The sequence below is a fragment of the Mytilus californianus genome, unplaced genomic scaffold, assembly GCF_021869535.1.
Source record: "Mytilus californianus isolate M0D057914Y unplaced genomic scaffold, xbMytCali1.0.p SCAF_10, whole genome shotgun sequence".
Taxonomy (NCBI): Eukaryota; Metazoa; Mollusca; class Bivalvia; order Mytilida; family Mytilidae; genus Mytilus; species Mytilus californianus.
The window spans coordinates 46,799,543-46,818,083 of NW_026262582.1; the positions used below are offsets into that span (position 1 = coordinate 46,799,543).

The 18,541-nt window shown below is 30.5% G+C and overlaps 1 protein-coding gene across 2 annotated transcripts; it reads left to right on the top strand.

Moving 5' to 3' along the window:
- Window positions 1–596: 596 nt before the first annotated feature.
- LOC127718261 (uncharacterized) lies at window positions 597–17,689 on the top strand. 2 transcript variants are annotated; one of them, XM_052224264.1, is made up of 7 exons: window positions 597–691; window positions 10,399–10,491; window positions 10,800–11,053; window positions 12,367–12,583; window positions 13,211–13,360; window positions 14,549–14,692; window positions 16,865–17,689. In XM_052224264.1, exons 2-7 carry the CDS (start codon window positions 10,404–10,406, stop codon window positions 16,969–16,971), a joined length of 960 nt encoding a protein of 319 aa, XP_052080224.1. In that variant the 5' UTR covers window positions 597–691; window positions 10,399–10,403; the 3' UTR covers window positions 16,972–17,689. The 2 variants fall into 2 exon arrangements, with proteins under 2 accessions (XP_052080224.1, XP_052080225.1); XM_052224265.1 differs by having other exon boundaries at window positions 14,549–14,677.
- Window positions 17,690–18,541: the final 852 nt, after the last annotated feature.

Genomic DNA, 18,541 nt, shown 5'->3' on the forward strand with positions numbered 1-18,541 from the left:
TTTATTGGGAGAACTTAGTGATGGTAGGTGTTTGGTAGTCTCTGTTCAATTTATTCTAGATATTTTTGTTTTTGATTTTTGTCGCAGAGATGATGTAATATTTTCCCACACCCTACATATGTCTTTATGTATTCAAATGTGACGAACCAAGTGCATGTAAGCGTATGGTTAAATATCTGTAATGTTCTAGTTTGGTTAAAAAAATTACTATTGTGTACCATAATTACAATGTCTTCATGATATATGTTCTTGAAGTTGTGTTTGGTTTAATCATACTTCTTATATCATTGTATATAGTCATGTTTAAAATTTGATAATTTAATAAAAGTTCAAATGATAAATGAATTCCATATAATAGGTAAGTTATTGTATTACAATTCATATATTTTAAACTATGCATAAGCTCCCGTTCTTCATCCCTTTGTCAATATGCATTTTTTTTAATTAACAGGTAATATCAATTTTATGAATCTGTTCAATGCTTATCAAATATTAACATATATATATATAAAATAAATTAAGATGTTAGTTTGTCATGAATGAGTTACTTTATTTTTTCCGCTAGGGTTCTGATTGGTTGATATTTATATCGCCTATAACTTGAATTATACAAAAAGCCACTAAATGCATATACAGGTGCACATTTGGTTCGTTGAACTTAACTATTAAACGAAGTGCATATTTTATTAAGGTAAGAAGCTTCTGTCAATTTTGATATCTTTTAAACACATTCAGATCTGAGTTTGATTTACCTAAACTACATCAACGGCTTGTCATCCTAACATTATTTAAGCTATGTAGTTTCGACGCCTTTAATATTGTAAGATTGAACACAATTAAGTAATGGTATACTTTCTGAAATGTTATATCTTTGTCCTCAAGACATTATTTTGCTTTATAATCACACCGAAATTTACTTGTCATGGGACACAAAACGACAGGCGCTAGTAGCACGACTTCCGATTTAAAGTACCGGCGCTCGACGCTTGTTTGTTTTTATCTACCTTTGGTTATCTGCGTGGTGATTATAGACTGTCGTTGTTACTTATTTTGTGGACATGGTCTCTTTCAATGGCTCATGAGATATGGATGTGATAAGTTCTTTGTGGTCTTCTTCTATAAACGTTTAATGTATCTTCTCATATTTATACATTTATGTCATTAGTATTGCAATTAAAATTTGTGTGAGGAAAAGTTCTATTAATATGTGCAACCTTTTTTTTTTTGTAAATTGAAGGACATTCAAAACCGAAATCACATTTGTTGAATGATTCAAACCTTTGAAGAATAAATGCAACTTATAACTTTTTTATATTAAGATATAGATTAACGGCTTCAAAATACGTACCCCGAAAATAATATAAAAAGATACCCGCCAAATCATGCACACGACCTAGTTTAAATACAATTAATTTTTAAATGCATCAATTAATATTTTTGTTGCTGAAATCGATAACTAAAACATTTTCAGAGCTATAACTTGTAGTTTCTTTACGAATCAGATTATGATAATTTTATAGTTGGTCTTTTTGCATAACAGGTAATCTTTTGTGAAAGATTTTAAACGTAAATTTTATTTGACACATTTTAATAAGATATATTCATATTTTTCCAGTAAAAACATATTTTATGGACATGAAATACAATTGATTAAAACCCTATTGCATCCTGTTTCACTTCAACTCATTGCAGAATTTCATTTAACTGAAATTCAAAAGACGTGGTTATCTTAAATTTAATATATCATCATAACACATTTTTTTTAATAATTTATTCTTCTCTCAAAGTTCCAAATGATAGGAATTTCAAAGGTATAATTCCAATTAGAGTATATTTTTGAACATCAATATTCAAATGAAGTAAAAATTTGTGTTTTGTAAAAACAGTATATTATCGAAATAATTGTCAATTTTCATCACAATCTCAGATGATTTGTAACAGTTAATAACATTTTGAAAGCTGATTACTTGATTTGAATTCTAAATGAAAAGCGTCATTTTGCACCTTTTGATTGAAAGCATACGATATGATAGCAACACAATTATATGAAATAAACTTTGTTAAAGCCCTTTTAATCCTGTTAAAACCTTTCTCCCTCGAGAGAGTTGACAACACTGTCATTAAACATGCAAGAAAGTACTAAAACAATACTAAACTCCGAGGTAAGTTGAAAAATGCGAAGTTCATAAAACTGACTTAAATAATCTAAAGAAGCATATAAATAAATCTGATAAAGACGCCAACAGCAACACTGTTTGTAGTTTGGTAGTATAAAAATCCTATTCGTCCGAATGGTACTTTTGGACCCATCCGCATCAGGTACGCACAAAGTCATTCATCTGAAAGTTGGATGCACAAATAACGAGCCACGTCAAGAGCGATATGACAAAAAGGAACATACTAGTATAAAGACAAATAAAGGAAAATCTGTAAAGTAAATAAACTGATACACATTCCATAGTATTGGGCCAGACAAAAAACTATTTTCGCATGAAATCTTCTTACTAAGTCATATATAAGTTTTAGAGACTTACATTCACGACTATTTATTAAATTTTGTTAATAAATTTGAAACTTGAGTTTTTAAATCTCGTTTTATCATTTTCATTTCTGTCAACAAACTTGTCAAAGAATATTGCTAACGAGATATCAGTATATGTATCATCTGAAAGAAATAGAAGTACAATGCAATGCAACCAGCGAATAACTAGTACGATTTGCTTAATATGTAGAGTCATAAAATTGGAGAAATTAAAGTTCTCATACCACCGTCCACCTTTACAAAGCTTTACACACATACTCAGTGATACTCGAAAAGTTTTTCTTCGGCGTTGAAAAAGAGTTAACCATATTTTTGCATTTTGTTAGATGCCATAAGTCTCCATATAGATGTTACTTCCCATTTGGTTGTTGATTGAATGAAGTTTCAGTGATAATATTAATATCATAATATAATATTATGAGAAGTATGGTGATTTATTCATTTATTCATTCTAATAAAAAGATCTGTAAACTTAGTAATTAGTCTTTTATTTTTAAAAATTAATTTGACCATGGTGATTAAAATAATTCAGTACCAGAACGCTGAACATAATCGAATTTCCAGGTTATGCACATTTGTATTATAGTTAATTGTTTTTGTTTTTTTTAAGTTTTACAAGGTATTTGAATTTCCATGATTTATCGTTCACCTCCATGTCCTTTGCTTTTTGATGTTATAATCTATTTCTTCCTTTCGTATTTGGACGTGTCCTGTATAACTCTCAATTACGAAAATGGATCAGATCCCTCACTTGTTTTTTACTTTTCAACAGTACTTGGTTTGTATCTAAACTTAGAAGGTGACCCTATTGATATCGGTTTTTATCGAATCGAACTGTGTAGTCAGGTGATTTCCCATTTTATGTCTCTATTGATTCGCTATTTGTTTCATCCATTTTACCGTAGTCCTTTCTTTTAAATGTTATTTAGAGCATTCTCTAGAAAGTTAGAAAAAAAGGACGAAATAAGATGACATTTTGAAATCATATACTTTCTGGTAAACCAACGTAAATACTTTGGCTGCATTTTTACTAAAAGTTCCTGTATGACGTTATTAACTTTTGACTCAACGACTTAACTTTTTTTTTTCTAAGATTTTTTCTCCGTAGCATAAAGACAGTTTGCACATATAGACTCATCTTCATGATCTGTCCTCAAGTTTTCATAACTTAAATTTACTTTACATATGTACACAAATGATGTATCTAGAATGATAAATATAAACAATGATTCTGAGCAAACACAATTTGAAATATTTTGTCTTTCTATTAATTTTCTTAAAGTGTAACATATGTTAGACTAGACAACCTGAATGTAAATATACTTGAAGGTTAGGTTTACCTTTTAGGAAAATTGTCATTAAAACAATTTGTGTAAAAGGGTTATTGCACTATTACATGCATAAATCAATAGAGAACAGTCATTATCTGGTCCTTGAAATGGCTAACAAGTCATACTATATAATCATTACATTTATCTTATCAATAAACAAAAAACATGATTTAATCTGAATACTTCAATGAAAAAATATGAGCTATACTGTCATCATGGTTAAATATTTATTTATAACCGCCTTTTTATTACATATATTCATTTTACAGTTAAGAAAATTGTTTATAAGCCTTGATTAATGAAGATTTATAGAATTTAAATCATGCAAAGGACATATTTCTTGACACCATGAAGCCATTTAAGCACCAAGCCACTTTGACAAATTATTTTCCTAACAATCATATTTTAATTATTGATTTTTTTTAGCATACATTTTGTTTTCAGAGTTGCTTTATTTATAATAATTCAAGAAAAAATCAATACATGTTTTTAAAAATAAGCGTTTTCTTATTCAAAGAAAAATAATTTCGAAACTGAATGGTGACTTTTGTCCATGGACTTTTTGTCCGTGACTTTTTGTCTGTGACTTTTTGACCTACATTCGAAGAATATATAGTCCTGCAATTCTGAAATTAACATTTGAATCAAAATTAAAGTCACATATTGCTTTTGTATCCTATCGACGATGAACTTCGACAAAAAGGTTGCAATCTTCACGTATTTTATGCTAAAACAATTCCCAACAATCCTCAAACTTTTTCCGTTAAGGCTAGATTAACACAATAGCCAAGTTAAAAAAAATATATAAATATTCCAAATACCTGTGAGTCATAGCCTTACAGATATGTTAGATACATATTCAGTGTCTACTTCACACATAATTCAAGATGGTCTTGAGTTATAGATTCAAGGTGCTGAAATCGTGTATCTTTTTTTGTTTACTTTTAAATTACTCTTTTCTCTGTATTTGTCTGATGCTACTGTGGATTCATTATTATTCGTTGGATACCAATTTTCGTGGATTTCGTGGGTACAGGTGAACGATGAAATTAAATGTTCAACGAATAAGAAATTTTCTATAAGCTTGTATACAGACTTCTGAAAAAACCACGAAATTAAATATCCACGAACATGTAAGTTTTCCTGAATCCACAAAAATTGGTACCCACGAAAATATATGAATCCACAGTATCATGTTCCTTTTCGACGTATGAATCTTGACGTGACTCGGTATTTATGCATCCAACTATTAAGTTTTTGACTTTGGGCTTACCTGGTGCGGGTCGGTCCGGAGGTGGGAATCTGAGAAATCGGATTACACAGTGTTGTTTCATTTGGTTTACCCTTGAATTGATGTAATGCTTAACTTGTACTTAATCGAATAGTCGTATACTTTATACTGTATGTACTATCAATTACAAAAATGTTTTTGTTTGCGTATTTTTTAAATTTACTACCAACTACAAAAACTTTTTTGTTGGCATATTTTTATATTATATGTATGTTTGTGTGACATTTAAGTCAGTTGTGTTGTTTGCCTGTGAAGTATTTTTACCAGCTTTGGCTGTTGGGTCGCAATAATTGTTACATTAACCTAGTATGCTTTTCTAAATTTTAATTTGCTCACCCAAATGTCAAAATAACTTAGAAATAAACAACTAGCATACAGGAGGGATGTTTAGCTAGCTATAAAACCAGATTTAACCCACCATTTGCGCCGTAAAATGCCTGAACCACGTCCGGAATATGACAGTTGTTTTCCATTCGTTCTCTTGGTTGATAAAATTTGATTTTCTCAGTTTTTATGATCTTCCCAATGTTTGGTATTTTTTACAAAAACATATAATCTCCAAATAGACATCTTTTTTTTTAAATGACGTTTTGTAACTGTAAAGATCTCAACTTGAGTATTTGGGCATATATTGAACTTAAAAATTACAGCAAATAAAACAAATACGTTTGATCCTTTCTGGTCTATAAAATGATGATTTTGAAACTCACTTCACAGATTTCAAACAAACTTGTACTGGTTTTACTGTAACATGTAGAAGAACTCCTGTTATGCACCTGCTATTCTTTTTTTGGTATGTTTGGTTTTCTAATACCAAAATACAAATAAAAATAAGTAGATGTGGTATGTCAATGAGACAACTATGCACCAGAGACCACAGAAGTAGATGGACCATCACATACAGCATGCAGATAATGTGACAGGGTTAAACATGATAGCAATCGCTCATTCTTCCCTAAAGTGGAACAGTGATGTTATAAAAAAAAATACGCACAAACTATTAGAACATGTAGAACAAGGTGAAAAAGGTTTTTTATAGCTGACTATGCGGTATGGGCTTTGTTTATTGTTGAAGGCCGTACGGTGACCTATAGTTGTTAATTTCTGTGTCATTTGGTCTCTTGTGGAGAGTTGTCTCATTGGCAATCATACCACATCTTCTTTTTTTTTATATTGACTCATTGGGTCAACACAAAAAAGCAATTATCAAAGAAACTAGAAACCCCGATTAATCGCTAGGGCAAAACTAATTACAACAAATACAGAATTAATGTTACAATATGAACTTATGAATGAACTTATTAATCCGCTACTCCTTGAACATGGCTCCTACATGTCCTAGGAATTCAACCTACATGTTACCTGCACATATACGTTTACACATTTTATCAGGCACTTCCTAATTTTTTCACATTAGCAAATGTCTGTACCACGTCAGGAATATTACAGTTTTTTTTCAATCGTTTGATGTGTTTTGATCTTTGAATTCTGCCGTTTGATATGGGACTTTCAGTTTTGAATTTTCCTTGGAGTTCTGTGTTTATGTTATTTTACTATTTTTTAAATCTTATCTGATCAAGTCTTTATAGAAATCACACATTATTGCATATATTCATTTGCATGGAAGTTGTGCACATGCTATTGTAATGTTTGACCTGTTCGATTTGCCCATACCGAGACATGGACTTTGCCATTTCTTCTTATTTTTTTTTTCAGATGGTTGATGATACATGCCTTTCATAAAAGATTTAACAATTTTTGACAATCATTTTCTTTTTTTCAAATCATTGACTACACTTCTTCTACTTTTTAAATTCGAACCAATACTAGTATCGAAAACGATTGGGAAAATTCCTATTTTTAATCATCAATGACGAAATGTGATATAAATAACCTTGTTTCTACATAAATGTTATAAAAACTGACAGCAAATACTAAATTTCAACTTCAGGATATTAAACATAATAACCAAATATATATATATATTGCAAGAAACAATAAAGTACAATTGGACACATCAAATATCTAAAATCCATCGGAAAAAAAAATTCCAGAACAAAAGAAAGATAAAGTGCAAATTACAAAATGAATTATATATAGAATATCTGCTTTTACTTCGATTAAGTAATTAATGGTGCGTTAGAAGTTGCGATATCAATATACTATATCTTATATAATATTGTGTAATAACGTGGGACATTATGTTGTACCTTTAGACTCATCCTGTTTATACATTTTAAAGTACACGGATGTTGGTGAACCTGTTCTGAATTAAAACTATATCAATATTTCTTTATTATGTAAAAACTGCAAAAGATTTATAATTATGATAACTGAAATTGTTCAATGCATACTAAACCTGAAATGGTTTAATGCATACTAAACCCAATATTTAATTGTTTAGATTTTACATTTATTCATAACAAAATTGTGACACATGTAGCAGCATTACTATTTGTTAGAGAAAAAAAATGCAGTGTTGGGTATTACTCGAGACAAATGACATGCTTAATGACAAGTATGTCTTCCATAGTCAACGATGACAAGATATCAATTGTGATGCCAATAAAACAAAAAAAAGTAACGATTTAATTTCCTAATTTTTTAAATAGTGAATCAAAACACATTGTGAGAAAGTGTAATCATGTTTTGTTTATTTCTGTTTTAAATATCGATGAGACAATTCCGAAATGGGTATATTCAAAATGTAGATCTCGTGCAGACAAAACTGTAGCGATTATATGTTATGTTAATAATTACCTTCATTTAAATCACATGCAATTGCTCTCTCATATGTTCATGGTTACTAATTTATTTGAGGTTAAATAAAAAAATAAAAAAATTTATTGTTAACAAAATATTAATTCCAGTTTATGATTCCTACCTGTGTTATAAATATACAAATTTTTAATAAGCACAATAAACCTGTAATTTTATGTCATCATCCGTTTTATTTGTTATCTGCCCTTGAGTTGTTTGTTAATTTATTGTAATGTCGACATACGTCAATTTCCAAATATCATAAAAAAAGGTAAAGCTTTACAAACCAAAACATTAACAATTTGGAAATTATTTGTTGCAGGTAAGCTAGTTGTTATTATAAGAAATCGTCAACTTTACTTTACTCGTATTATTGGTATTTACGAAGTTATTTGACAATGGGTGACATTGTGTGTAACTAGAAGATAGTACACATTTGCACACATATAATTTAAGATAAAAAACACATACATGTTGAATTCATACAGCATTTTCAGAAACAAAGAGAAAAGGCATCTTTCCAAGTTCTTTCTATTCACATATATCAAAGATGTCTTTAAATAAAACAAATTTCACGTAGCGTTTGTAAAAGAGAGGCGAAACATACCAAAGAGACATTCAAACTCATAAGTCGAAAATAAACTGACAACGCCATGGCTAAAAGAGAAAGAGACAAAAAGACAAACATTACAAAAAACACAACATAGATAACTAAATACTGAGCAACACGAACCCCTACAAAACCTAGTGGTGATCTCAGGTGCTCCGGAAGGGTAACTCAAATATACTTATTCGATTCATTATCAAAAAACTAATTTGTGGATTGCTTTCTATGCTCATCAATGATGACGTTTGACATCAGAACGCAGGTTCATATATGTCATGCTGCAAAAAGTAGAACGTACATAAGAAATTTGTCTATTAGGATACTAACACATTATTGCCAAACAATATAAATATGATAGATGATGGAGATTGAAGGGAAGCATCAGATATCTGCAATCAATGGAAAAAGAAACAATGAAAATCCACAAGAGAAGACAAATAGGCAAAAGGAGAGCGGCACATTTATTCAATTTACACGTATCCATTTAAAATGCATTCATATTTTTCTTTTCCTAAAGGTGTTATCTTTCTCTCTATGAAGAAATGGAATAGTAGAAAATTTCTGAAAATCCCTTTGAAATACATATGAACAATTCAGTTTACGTAATTGAAAAAAATATGTAATTTACATTGTTTTTAATGCATCATATTTTATAGTTCTGTCATTTGAAATGTAACATTTCTAAGTTTTCTTAGACCGAACCAGTTTAGCATTGATATTTAACAGTACACGGATGTCGGTGAACTCATTCTACATTTAAACTATTATACAGTCTTTGAGAAGGATGTTTAGCCAGACAGTGATATGTGGTTCTTAAATAACATTGTATTGCATCATTTTTGTATGTTCAATGAATACATTTTTTGTGTCAGTTTTCACTAAATTAAATCTGAACCTAACAAATTACACACCGTTTCCTCATTTATATACGTTTTTAATTTTTCTTTAGAAATTAATCCCTGTCTGTTATGAAAGCGCTATAAATAGCTACCACAACGTCTTGTACCATTTTACCCTTTCTGAACACCTAAGATCACCGTCACTTTTTTGTGGTGTTCGTTTTACTCAGTTTTTTATGTAATGTTCTGTGAATTTGTTTGTCTTTTCGTCGTCTCCTGACATGGCGTTATAGTTCTGCTGTCTTAGATCTTTAGTTTCTAAATTATAGCCATTTCTATAAATTCACCGATAGTGTTTAATTCCACTATGTGATAAATGAACTAAAAAATGGAATCGCACGACGACTGATGCATGCAAAGCGGGAAAGCCCAAACCGCAACCCCGGTCCCTTCCTTTTTATTTTACTGTCCCGCCCAATTTAGAGTTAATCTGATTCTGCAGCTTAACAATCTTAATGTGTACCTTAAAAATGAATTTTTCCGTTTTGAACATCGACAGCTACCAATGCATCTGGAGAAATGTATATGTCTGAAGTTATTTCGAACTAGGTACATGAAAGTTATATACATTAAACCTTTCAGAAGATAAAACACTTTTTTTTTTAGATTTTTATATAAACAAATTGTTTCAAATATGCAGTAGATATTAAAAAAACACCTTCATTTCATTTGACACCGTAAAATTAGTACCACTTTTTCTGAAATCCTTAAAGGTTTTGTTTAGAATTTATAGCAAAGGATGCAATAATCATGTGATAATTTTAGTAATAAAACAAAATCACTGGGATTGTTAAACGCCTTGTATGTCAATCCAACACAACTGCAATGAATTTCCAAAGACTATATATACAACCGTACAACGGTGCATGGTTGTGTACATCTATGTTTATCTTCGACTGATGAATTCTAATTGTCCCATTGGTTTATATCGTCTTTTTATTAGTATACAGTTTTGTTTCTAATTTTAGACAACATGACACTGAAAAAGTCAGCTGTAACAATTGCCATGATGCTAATGGTAGAATTTCACCATATCTGTATTGGGGAGAAGTTTATGACATGTATGTTTCTTTTACTTTTTACTTACGGAATAATAATTTTAATATCCATTTGTCAATGTTTGTTATTCAAAATTATTCATAAACCAAACATTAGTTACATTTTGCCGCACCGAAGAGATTATTTGAAAGTTCAATTTTGCACTTAATATTAGAACTACAACTACTCTGAAGAAATGATCCTATACATAGCATTCAAGTCATATTCTTTTTGACTTTGAGTTTAAAGTTACACGTTCTGGAAAATTGTTTTATTTTCAATGTTTCGTTATCTACCTTTTTTGTCCGCATATACAGATTTATTTTATTAGATTCCTTCCCAATTGAGTCGTGCAGGTCTGATCCATATATTGTTGATACAAATACCATGGTTTACATGAAGTTTGAAGGAGATTTAGGAACCCGGGAATGTAGACAGATGTCATTCACAACTCCAAAATCTGCCTTTTATTCGTATAAGTTGTGCATGAAAGAGCTATTCTACGACAGTCCCAAATGTCAGAGTGTGGTTTACGCCAGGACATACTTGTCTGACTCCTATGACTATACTTATGATGATAATAAGGTATATACTTATTGTACATGTATAAAAAAGGAGGATGAAGAATTCGAAATAAAATGTTATTCAAATGTATACTATTTCATGATGGCAGTACAGTGTAACCTGTGTAATCCGAAAAAATCCATGTAACCAGGTAACGAAAAAAATGTTGGTTTAAGCAGGGTGTCGGAATACTCAGGTTTTTTTTTGCAAGGATAGGCATATTTTGGGACCAGAAAAATGTGTCGGTTAAAGCAGGATGTTGGAATACTCAGGTGTCGGATTAGGCATGTTACACTGTATATGGGCACAAACAAAAAGGGCACCTTTCGACAACCATTCGCAAAAATGAGGAACTTTGATTTATTGCCATTACTTGATAAGACCGGAGGTAAAACCCTGAAGTGGTAATAATAATGTTTAAGGGTTGACACATATTTTCTTGTTAGTTACTGGTAATTACTTTCAATTTTAGACGGCTTGTAAATAAACATGTAACTCACAAGTTCATCTGAATTTAAGAAGGAGCATATTAAAAAAAAAAGAAGGGAGAAATAACAAAATCAGCGTTACTAAAATAAACAGAAATAAGATGGGGCAAAATAAATAAGTGCACGCATATAATATAAAATCGTGTAATAACTACGAAAAAAAACCCAGCGTTATGTACAATACAAACTCATCCGATTTTTTTTGCCAGAAATGTTACCGTGTGTCCGTATGTAGAAGACTATCCTTTATTTGGTGTGACATGAACAAATGCAAAATAAATCAAAAGAGGAAACCAACGGCTTAATTTATGATTGATGGATTGATAGTTGGTAGTTAAACGTCCAGTGGTAAATAGTTCATGTATGTTCAGGGAAAACAATGAATCAACAAAACATACACTCGGTAGTTCATTGTAATAGAGATCATCCGGAGTGAAGGAACTTGATATTTGGACTGTCACTGGAAACGAGGGTATACTGGATATGGAGCCTGATTTGTGCTAAACACAGTTAACGAAAGAACAATGTGGTTAACAACAACTACTAAATTACAGGCTTAATACTTGGGACAGGTTGGATAAAACATAATTGTGAGCATTCAACCTTCCGATAATAAAGGATAGTTCTGTAACAGCAAATCAAAATAACAGAATTAATCATATGTGTTCACCCTATTTAGGGGTAATATCATATACAGTGTTTGTTGCATTCATTTAACGTGTAAATGCCATGACAAACTGATTTGGTTTTCCGAAAAGTGTAGCATATTTTGCATATGTAATGCTGTTAATTTCAGAAAAGTTAGCGAAATGTGTATACTGTGTATATTTTTGTTCTTCTTTCAAGATCACAGGAGAAGGTTGCAAAAGTGACTCATACGGAAGAATGTTGTTCTCAAAGTGTTTAAAGGATGGAAACCATGTAACGTTTGAACTGAAAAAAAATATAGAAACACATAATGATTATCACACAATGTCATACAATAAAAGACCCACCAGAGTGATACCAGACAAATTCAATGACACTTTCAAGTTTCAAATTGAAACACAATGGGACTACAATTGTGAGTACTTGAATTATTTCTGTGAATAATGAATATGATAACATTAATCTGAAGTGTTTGTCAAAAAGACAGCACACCAACTACAAACACCATAAAAAAGACATAAAACGTTTACATACAGTCTTCATACACATATGACAAAATATAAGTAAAAAAAGTCCATTGAATCAAATGTTCAATAGTTTTATTCATATTTCAAAATCATATATGTAACATCGTAGTTCATCAAGGTTAAACAAAGTCACCATGTGGTAACAGTATGCTTTTTTTTTAAGTGAACGAAACATAATACAGTTAATATTTGAAACCAACATCAACCTCCAAAAAATGGTAAATAATACATTTTGATTTTCAGCAATAAACGACTCTATCCCCCTCTAAATAAGTGTATACAATCTAAAGACACATGATACAGTCAAAATGTAGTGTATGTGCATTTCTACGTATCATTGTATAAGTGTGGGTTTTACTCATCGTTGAAGGCCGTGCGGTGACATATTATTGTTATTTTCTGTGTTCTTCGATCTCTTGTGAAGAGTTGTCTCATTGGCAACCAAATCTTTTTATTTTTATATTTCTTTTGAATTAAATTATATAAAGTTCTTTTTCTTTAATTTCTAAAATCAGATGGTTTGATTGGTGGATTAACCGGTGGAATTGCAGGATTTATTGTTCTCACAGGAGTTGGAATTAGTTTTTGTATGTATTGTCGCCGTAGGAAACGATTAACTGGAAGATACTGCTGCACTTGTCCAACTTACAGAACTGGTAACTCCAGTAAGCTTCTTTATTATACTAAACTTCTCTCCTTATAGACACGGGATGTTTTATTTGGCCTGACATTGTATACACATATGCTGCTACCAAACATATATTTCTTTTAGAATAGATGTCCAAATTTATTACTTCTCATTCTTGACAATCCTGTTTTGGAAATTGATGACTACGGTACACTTCATAAATTGATGCATTCGAAGTGCTTTTCTGGATTTATCATCAACAAAAGCGCCTAAAGAATAAACAAAAATAAAACCAAAGGATGTATAACATAAATTCGTGAGGAGATGATGGAAAGTTTAAGAAGAACAACCAAAATCAACCTTAGGTTAATTTGTCCTGAGGAATTTGGAACCTTATTTTCTTTCTAATTTCAAATTTCATTAACTTTCAACGTTATAAATCATGTCATCGACGAACCATTGACTACCGAACTGATGAATTTCCCGGGAACAAATTGAGGAGACTATAGTTTATCGAGGTTCAAATCTCGTAAATCGATACAGAAAAGACAAACCAATGTAGCAAACAGAGTAAACTACCAATACAGAGAAAATCGCATGACATACAAAAAGAGTGAGACCGCTTACTTCTACAGGGAAAGCGTTTTCTTCTTTGCATGCATCACCCGCAATGCTAATTCACAATCTGTCAAAATGTCACAATTAGGAATAGGACACAGTCGGTATAATGACAAATCATACAACTTTTTATCTAAATATCTAAGACCGCAAAATCTTGTCGCTAGTGTGTTAAGACATCGACACATCGGAGTTATCAACCAATTTGGGATGATTGTCGTAAAACTTATGTTATGTTGATTTCACTCGTACTTCCTCATAATTCTGTTAGAATTGCTTTTATGTAAAAAGCACACCCTTGTAAATGAGGTCTGTATAATAGGAACATGCATGATCGTTACGTATTTACTGAAACATGTAAACGGTATACGATGAATAAGAGGATATATTAAACATATTTCAGATGTTGTTTAGGATAAAACTGTCAAGGATATTATTAATCTTTTCAACTGAAACGTTTTGTAGAAAAACTAAAGATGGTAATTATCGCCATGGTATTTCATAGAATTTAGAGTTTCTTATTATATGAATGATACTTAAAAGATTAAATATAGAACAAACATGCATACCACTTCAATGTTATTCATTTGTAAATATTTTCATATAGAGTTCATCACCGAGGGGTTGTCTCAAGGTTTCTCAGCAGAATGTGCTTTAGCTGGTATATTACTGTGTTCGTGTGTTCTCTGTAGACAACAACAAAGTAAAGAACAGGAACCAAACCAATGTGAAAAAGGTAAAAGATATACTGGTATTTATATATATATATATATAATTGAGATAAGGGTTATTAAATAACTTTCCTCAATCAACGTATATTGATTCTTTCACCAATAGTTCATTGAAAACGTGAATGACAATTGCGTTATAATGCACATTTACCAATCACTAAAAATCGTTTTGAAACTCCTGTTGAAGATATAATTTCTTGAAACGTTTGAAATTTGACAGCTACTTCAACCAGCTACTTCAACCATAACCTTGTAAAACAGATGATGAAAATCTTATTTACTTCAAGACATGAAAAAAAAGAAAAGAAAAAAAGTCTCAATAATATGACATTTTAATTCGTATGATCTTCTGCACAATATTCCACTGCTGAAACGCAGTGCGATCAATTTGATTCAATCTGTTAAGGTAACAGGACGAATGATCTCACGGATGTTTATGAAATTTTGTTTGCAATTATCAGAGAACGAAGAAAGCATATGAAAGTTGAAACAATGATACATGTAACGTTATACTTTCCGCGATAAAGTAAATTGAGGTACAAATATATAGAACACATGTTATTATTGCAACTAATGTTTATCAATTTCGACTTTATAATTTGACTCGAAATCTTGTCCCCAAAGTTTCCAGTGAAAATTACATGTCATTGATATAAAAGGCGTAGGGGTTACAAATTTTATTTTTTTCGGTATGACTATTCGAATTGTACATCCAAATATAATTTGTCGACGTTTGTAGATGTTGTATTTATACTCGAATGATTTTTAAAGCAAAACCAAATTTAGTGACCCCGTATTAATTTCATTTCAAGAAAAACAAAAACTCAATTGGTAATCATGGTAATAACTTATCGTTTTTAAAGATAATGCTTCGGACATGTTTGAAAAAAATGTAATTTAAGGTCAAATTATCCAAATTATCTTGCGATATTTTCGAGCATCTTGTACATGTGTAATTCCATTTGCATAAAATTGAATTTGCTGTATATCGGAAGGTATACAACAAGGTATATCATTTATCGATAGTCATAAGCATATCCATATGCGGTAGTTGCTTGCAAAACTTCACATAAATCTGTGGAATCGCCCATTTCAGTATTGGTTACCTTAAATTAACAGTTGGTATTCATTTTAGCTCTTAATTTCTTTTGATAAAATTTAAATGTAAGGTAGAACTTAACTTGCGATATTTTTGTTACTGCATGCAAATTGAGTACAACTTCATTGCCTGAATGCAAAATATCTGAGAGCAAAGAAAGAAGTACGATAAGAGTCATTATTTGGCCCCTAAAATGCAAAAAAAAAATATAGTCAGCCTTTTAAAACTATGTTGATGTTATTGATAAATGAACAGACTGATACAATCTAGATATTTTGGTGCAGTATTGTCACGCGTGATGTCGTTATGACTTTATCAACATGTCGAAATTGCTATATTTGACCAAAAAATAGCCATTTTACATTTTTGCATTTAGGTTTTGGTCAAAATAGATAAGAGCAACAAATTTATCGAAACAGTAATTTTACACACATATGCATCTTTGTATAAAACATCTTGCAGCAGAATATCGTTTTAGATACAACTGTTGCTAATATCTAAATATTGGTAACAAAATCTCAAAACTGGGCTATTTTGGCAGGTTTTGCAGACTTTTTGCAAATATGTAAGACAAAATTCAAAATATAAATACTGGTGATCGATAGTGTAATGCCTTATGAAACTATGACTTATGTTATTTGGCAGATTTATAATGGTTTTTGATTTTTGAATTCATAGTGCCAAAAAGTGGCCTGATCAAACTTTGTCCTTTCACACAGGATTGAGATCGTAATGTTCATACATTTTACAACGTTTTCAAAGCCAGTTTGTCGATTTCTATTACAACTTAATATTTCATTCAAAAGCTTCAACGTAATTGACAAGGATAAAAGAAGTTTAATTTTCCAAACAAACATTTAGTAAAAGGTTTCTTATATTTACTTTTAATATAAATCTCCAATAATTCAAGGTAGGAATTGAGTAGGCCATTTCATAATACCGACCATTTCATCAATAAAAAAAAACTTTTGAAACAAATCGATCAAGTATTTTCCCTCTTGTTTTATTATTTTTGTTTTTATTATAGAATTTTCAATTCATTAGTTTTATTAATTTTTACCAAAACCTACGATTATTTCTTCTGTCTTCACAGTTTCTACTGCACCTGATGATACCTTAGTTGATTTAGAGAAGAAATTGGAATCCATAAGCGGCTTGAAAGATCCGGATACAGTCCCGCTTATCCAATGTGACATCTAATAGGAAAGACATTAGATACATACAAAGGATCATATAATGCTGTAAATAAGCATACATCAAATATAATCATACATTTAATACCTAATTTCGTTTAAACAATATTATTTTTCATTTGTTAAAAGTGCACAAATGACAAATTTGCAATACTAATATAGAGATACGGAAAACAAGAAAAATTTGTATATTTATATTGCTCTAAGTATTTTACTTGGCAAAAGCATGAAATTACAACGACTTATGAATATCAATTGAAAAAAGGATATAAAATTAGAGAAAAAGATAACTGCAGTAACTAAATGTTGAACCCTTTTCTTTGCATTTATGTTGAGATGTTTGAAAAAAAAACATTAGCATAACCTCAACTAAGCAAATCTAAATAGTAAAATAAGCATTTTTTTCATGCCGGGATTTTTTTAAATGTTTCTTTATAGTATGAATTGTGTTTATTGTTGGAGGCCGTACAATGCATTATAATTTTCTTATCCATTGGTTTATGGTTAATCGGTGTCTTATTAACAATCGCACCACATTTCGTTTTTTATAATAAAAAGAATATCAAAACATAATCCTTGAGAACATGCTTGCTTGGTGTCTTTGCTTTGGTGCGTTATTTTGGTGGTGTTCGTGTTGTTAAATATTAAGTTTTATGTGTAGTGATAATTGCTCGTCTTTTCGTCACTTTTCATTTGACCAAGATGTTGTTTTTCTTTCTTGGAGTTATTTTCTAAATACCCATTGGTATTTTTTTTTACTGTTTTAAATAGTGCTTATGCATGATATATTAGATGGCAACTTATAATTTTCTTATGTCAAATAAAGCATGAATTAATTGTTGTCTTTTTATTTTATTTTATGCCCATTTTTTTGTTTTTAGATTGATTACTGATTGTTGCCTTTCTTGAATGCAGATACGAATATGATATGCATATTCAGGACGAGAACAAAGTAACAATTAAAAACGATATTTGGAATTGACAATAAACTTTGAATACCGACATATATTTCCAAGAATATTTTCAAAGAAGAAATCTTGAATAATCGTAATTATTTTCTATGTTCCTTTAGAATTTCATCTAGAGATTAAAAATGGATCTTTTGTCATTATAATGGAAACAAACATTACATATTAATTGTCCTTACAAAAAACGAAATTGTTGGGTCTGCTAAGTGCTTCAAACTATCCGTATGAATTTTATCTATGGAGATGTTCCAATTTTTGTAACTACAATCACGTCCTCTTTTCTTCAGTTGTGACTTCGCAGAATAAATGTCAGTAACATAAGCATTTTCTACATAAGTAAATGCCTGTACCAAGTCAGGAATATGACAGTTGTTTTTCATTCGTTTGATGTGTTTGACCTTTTGATTTTGCCATTTGGTAAGGGATTTTCCGTTTTGAATTTTACTTAGAGTTCGGTACTTTTGTTATTTTACTTTTTTCCTATTGGTGTCGATACTGCATTTGCCAGATAATACAACTGAAACCGGTATGATATACTTGTGACTTATTCTAACTTATGTTTCAATGATAATTAATTTAAGAAAATAATTTCAGCAAACACAATTTAAA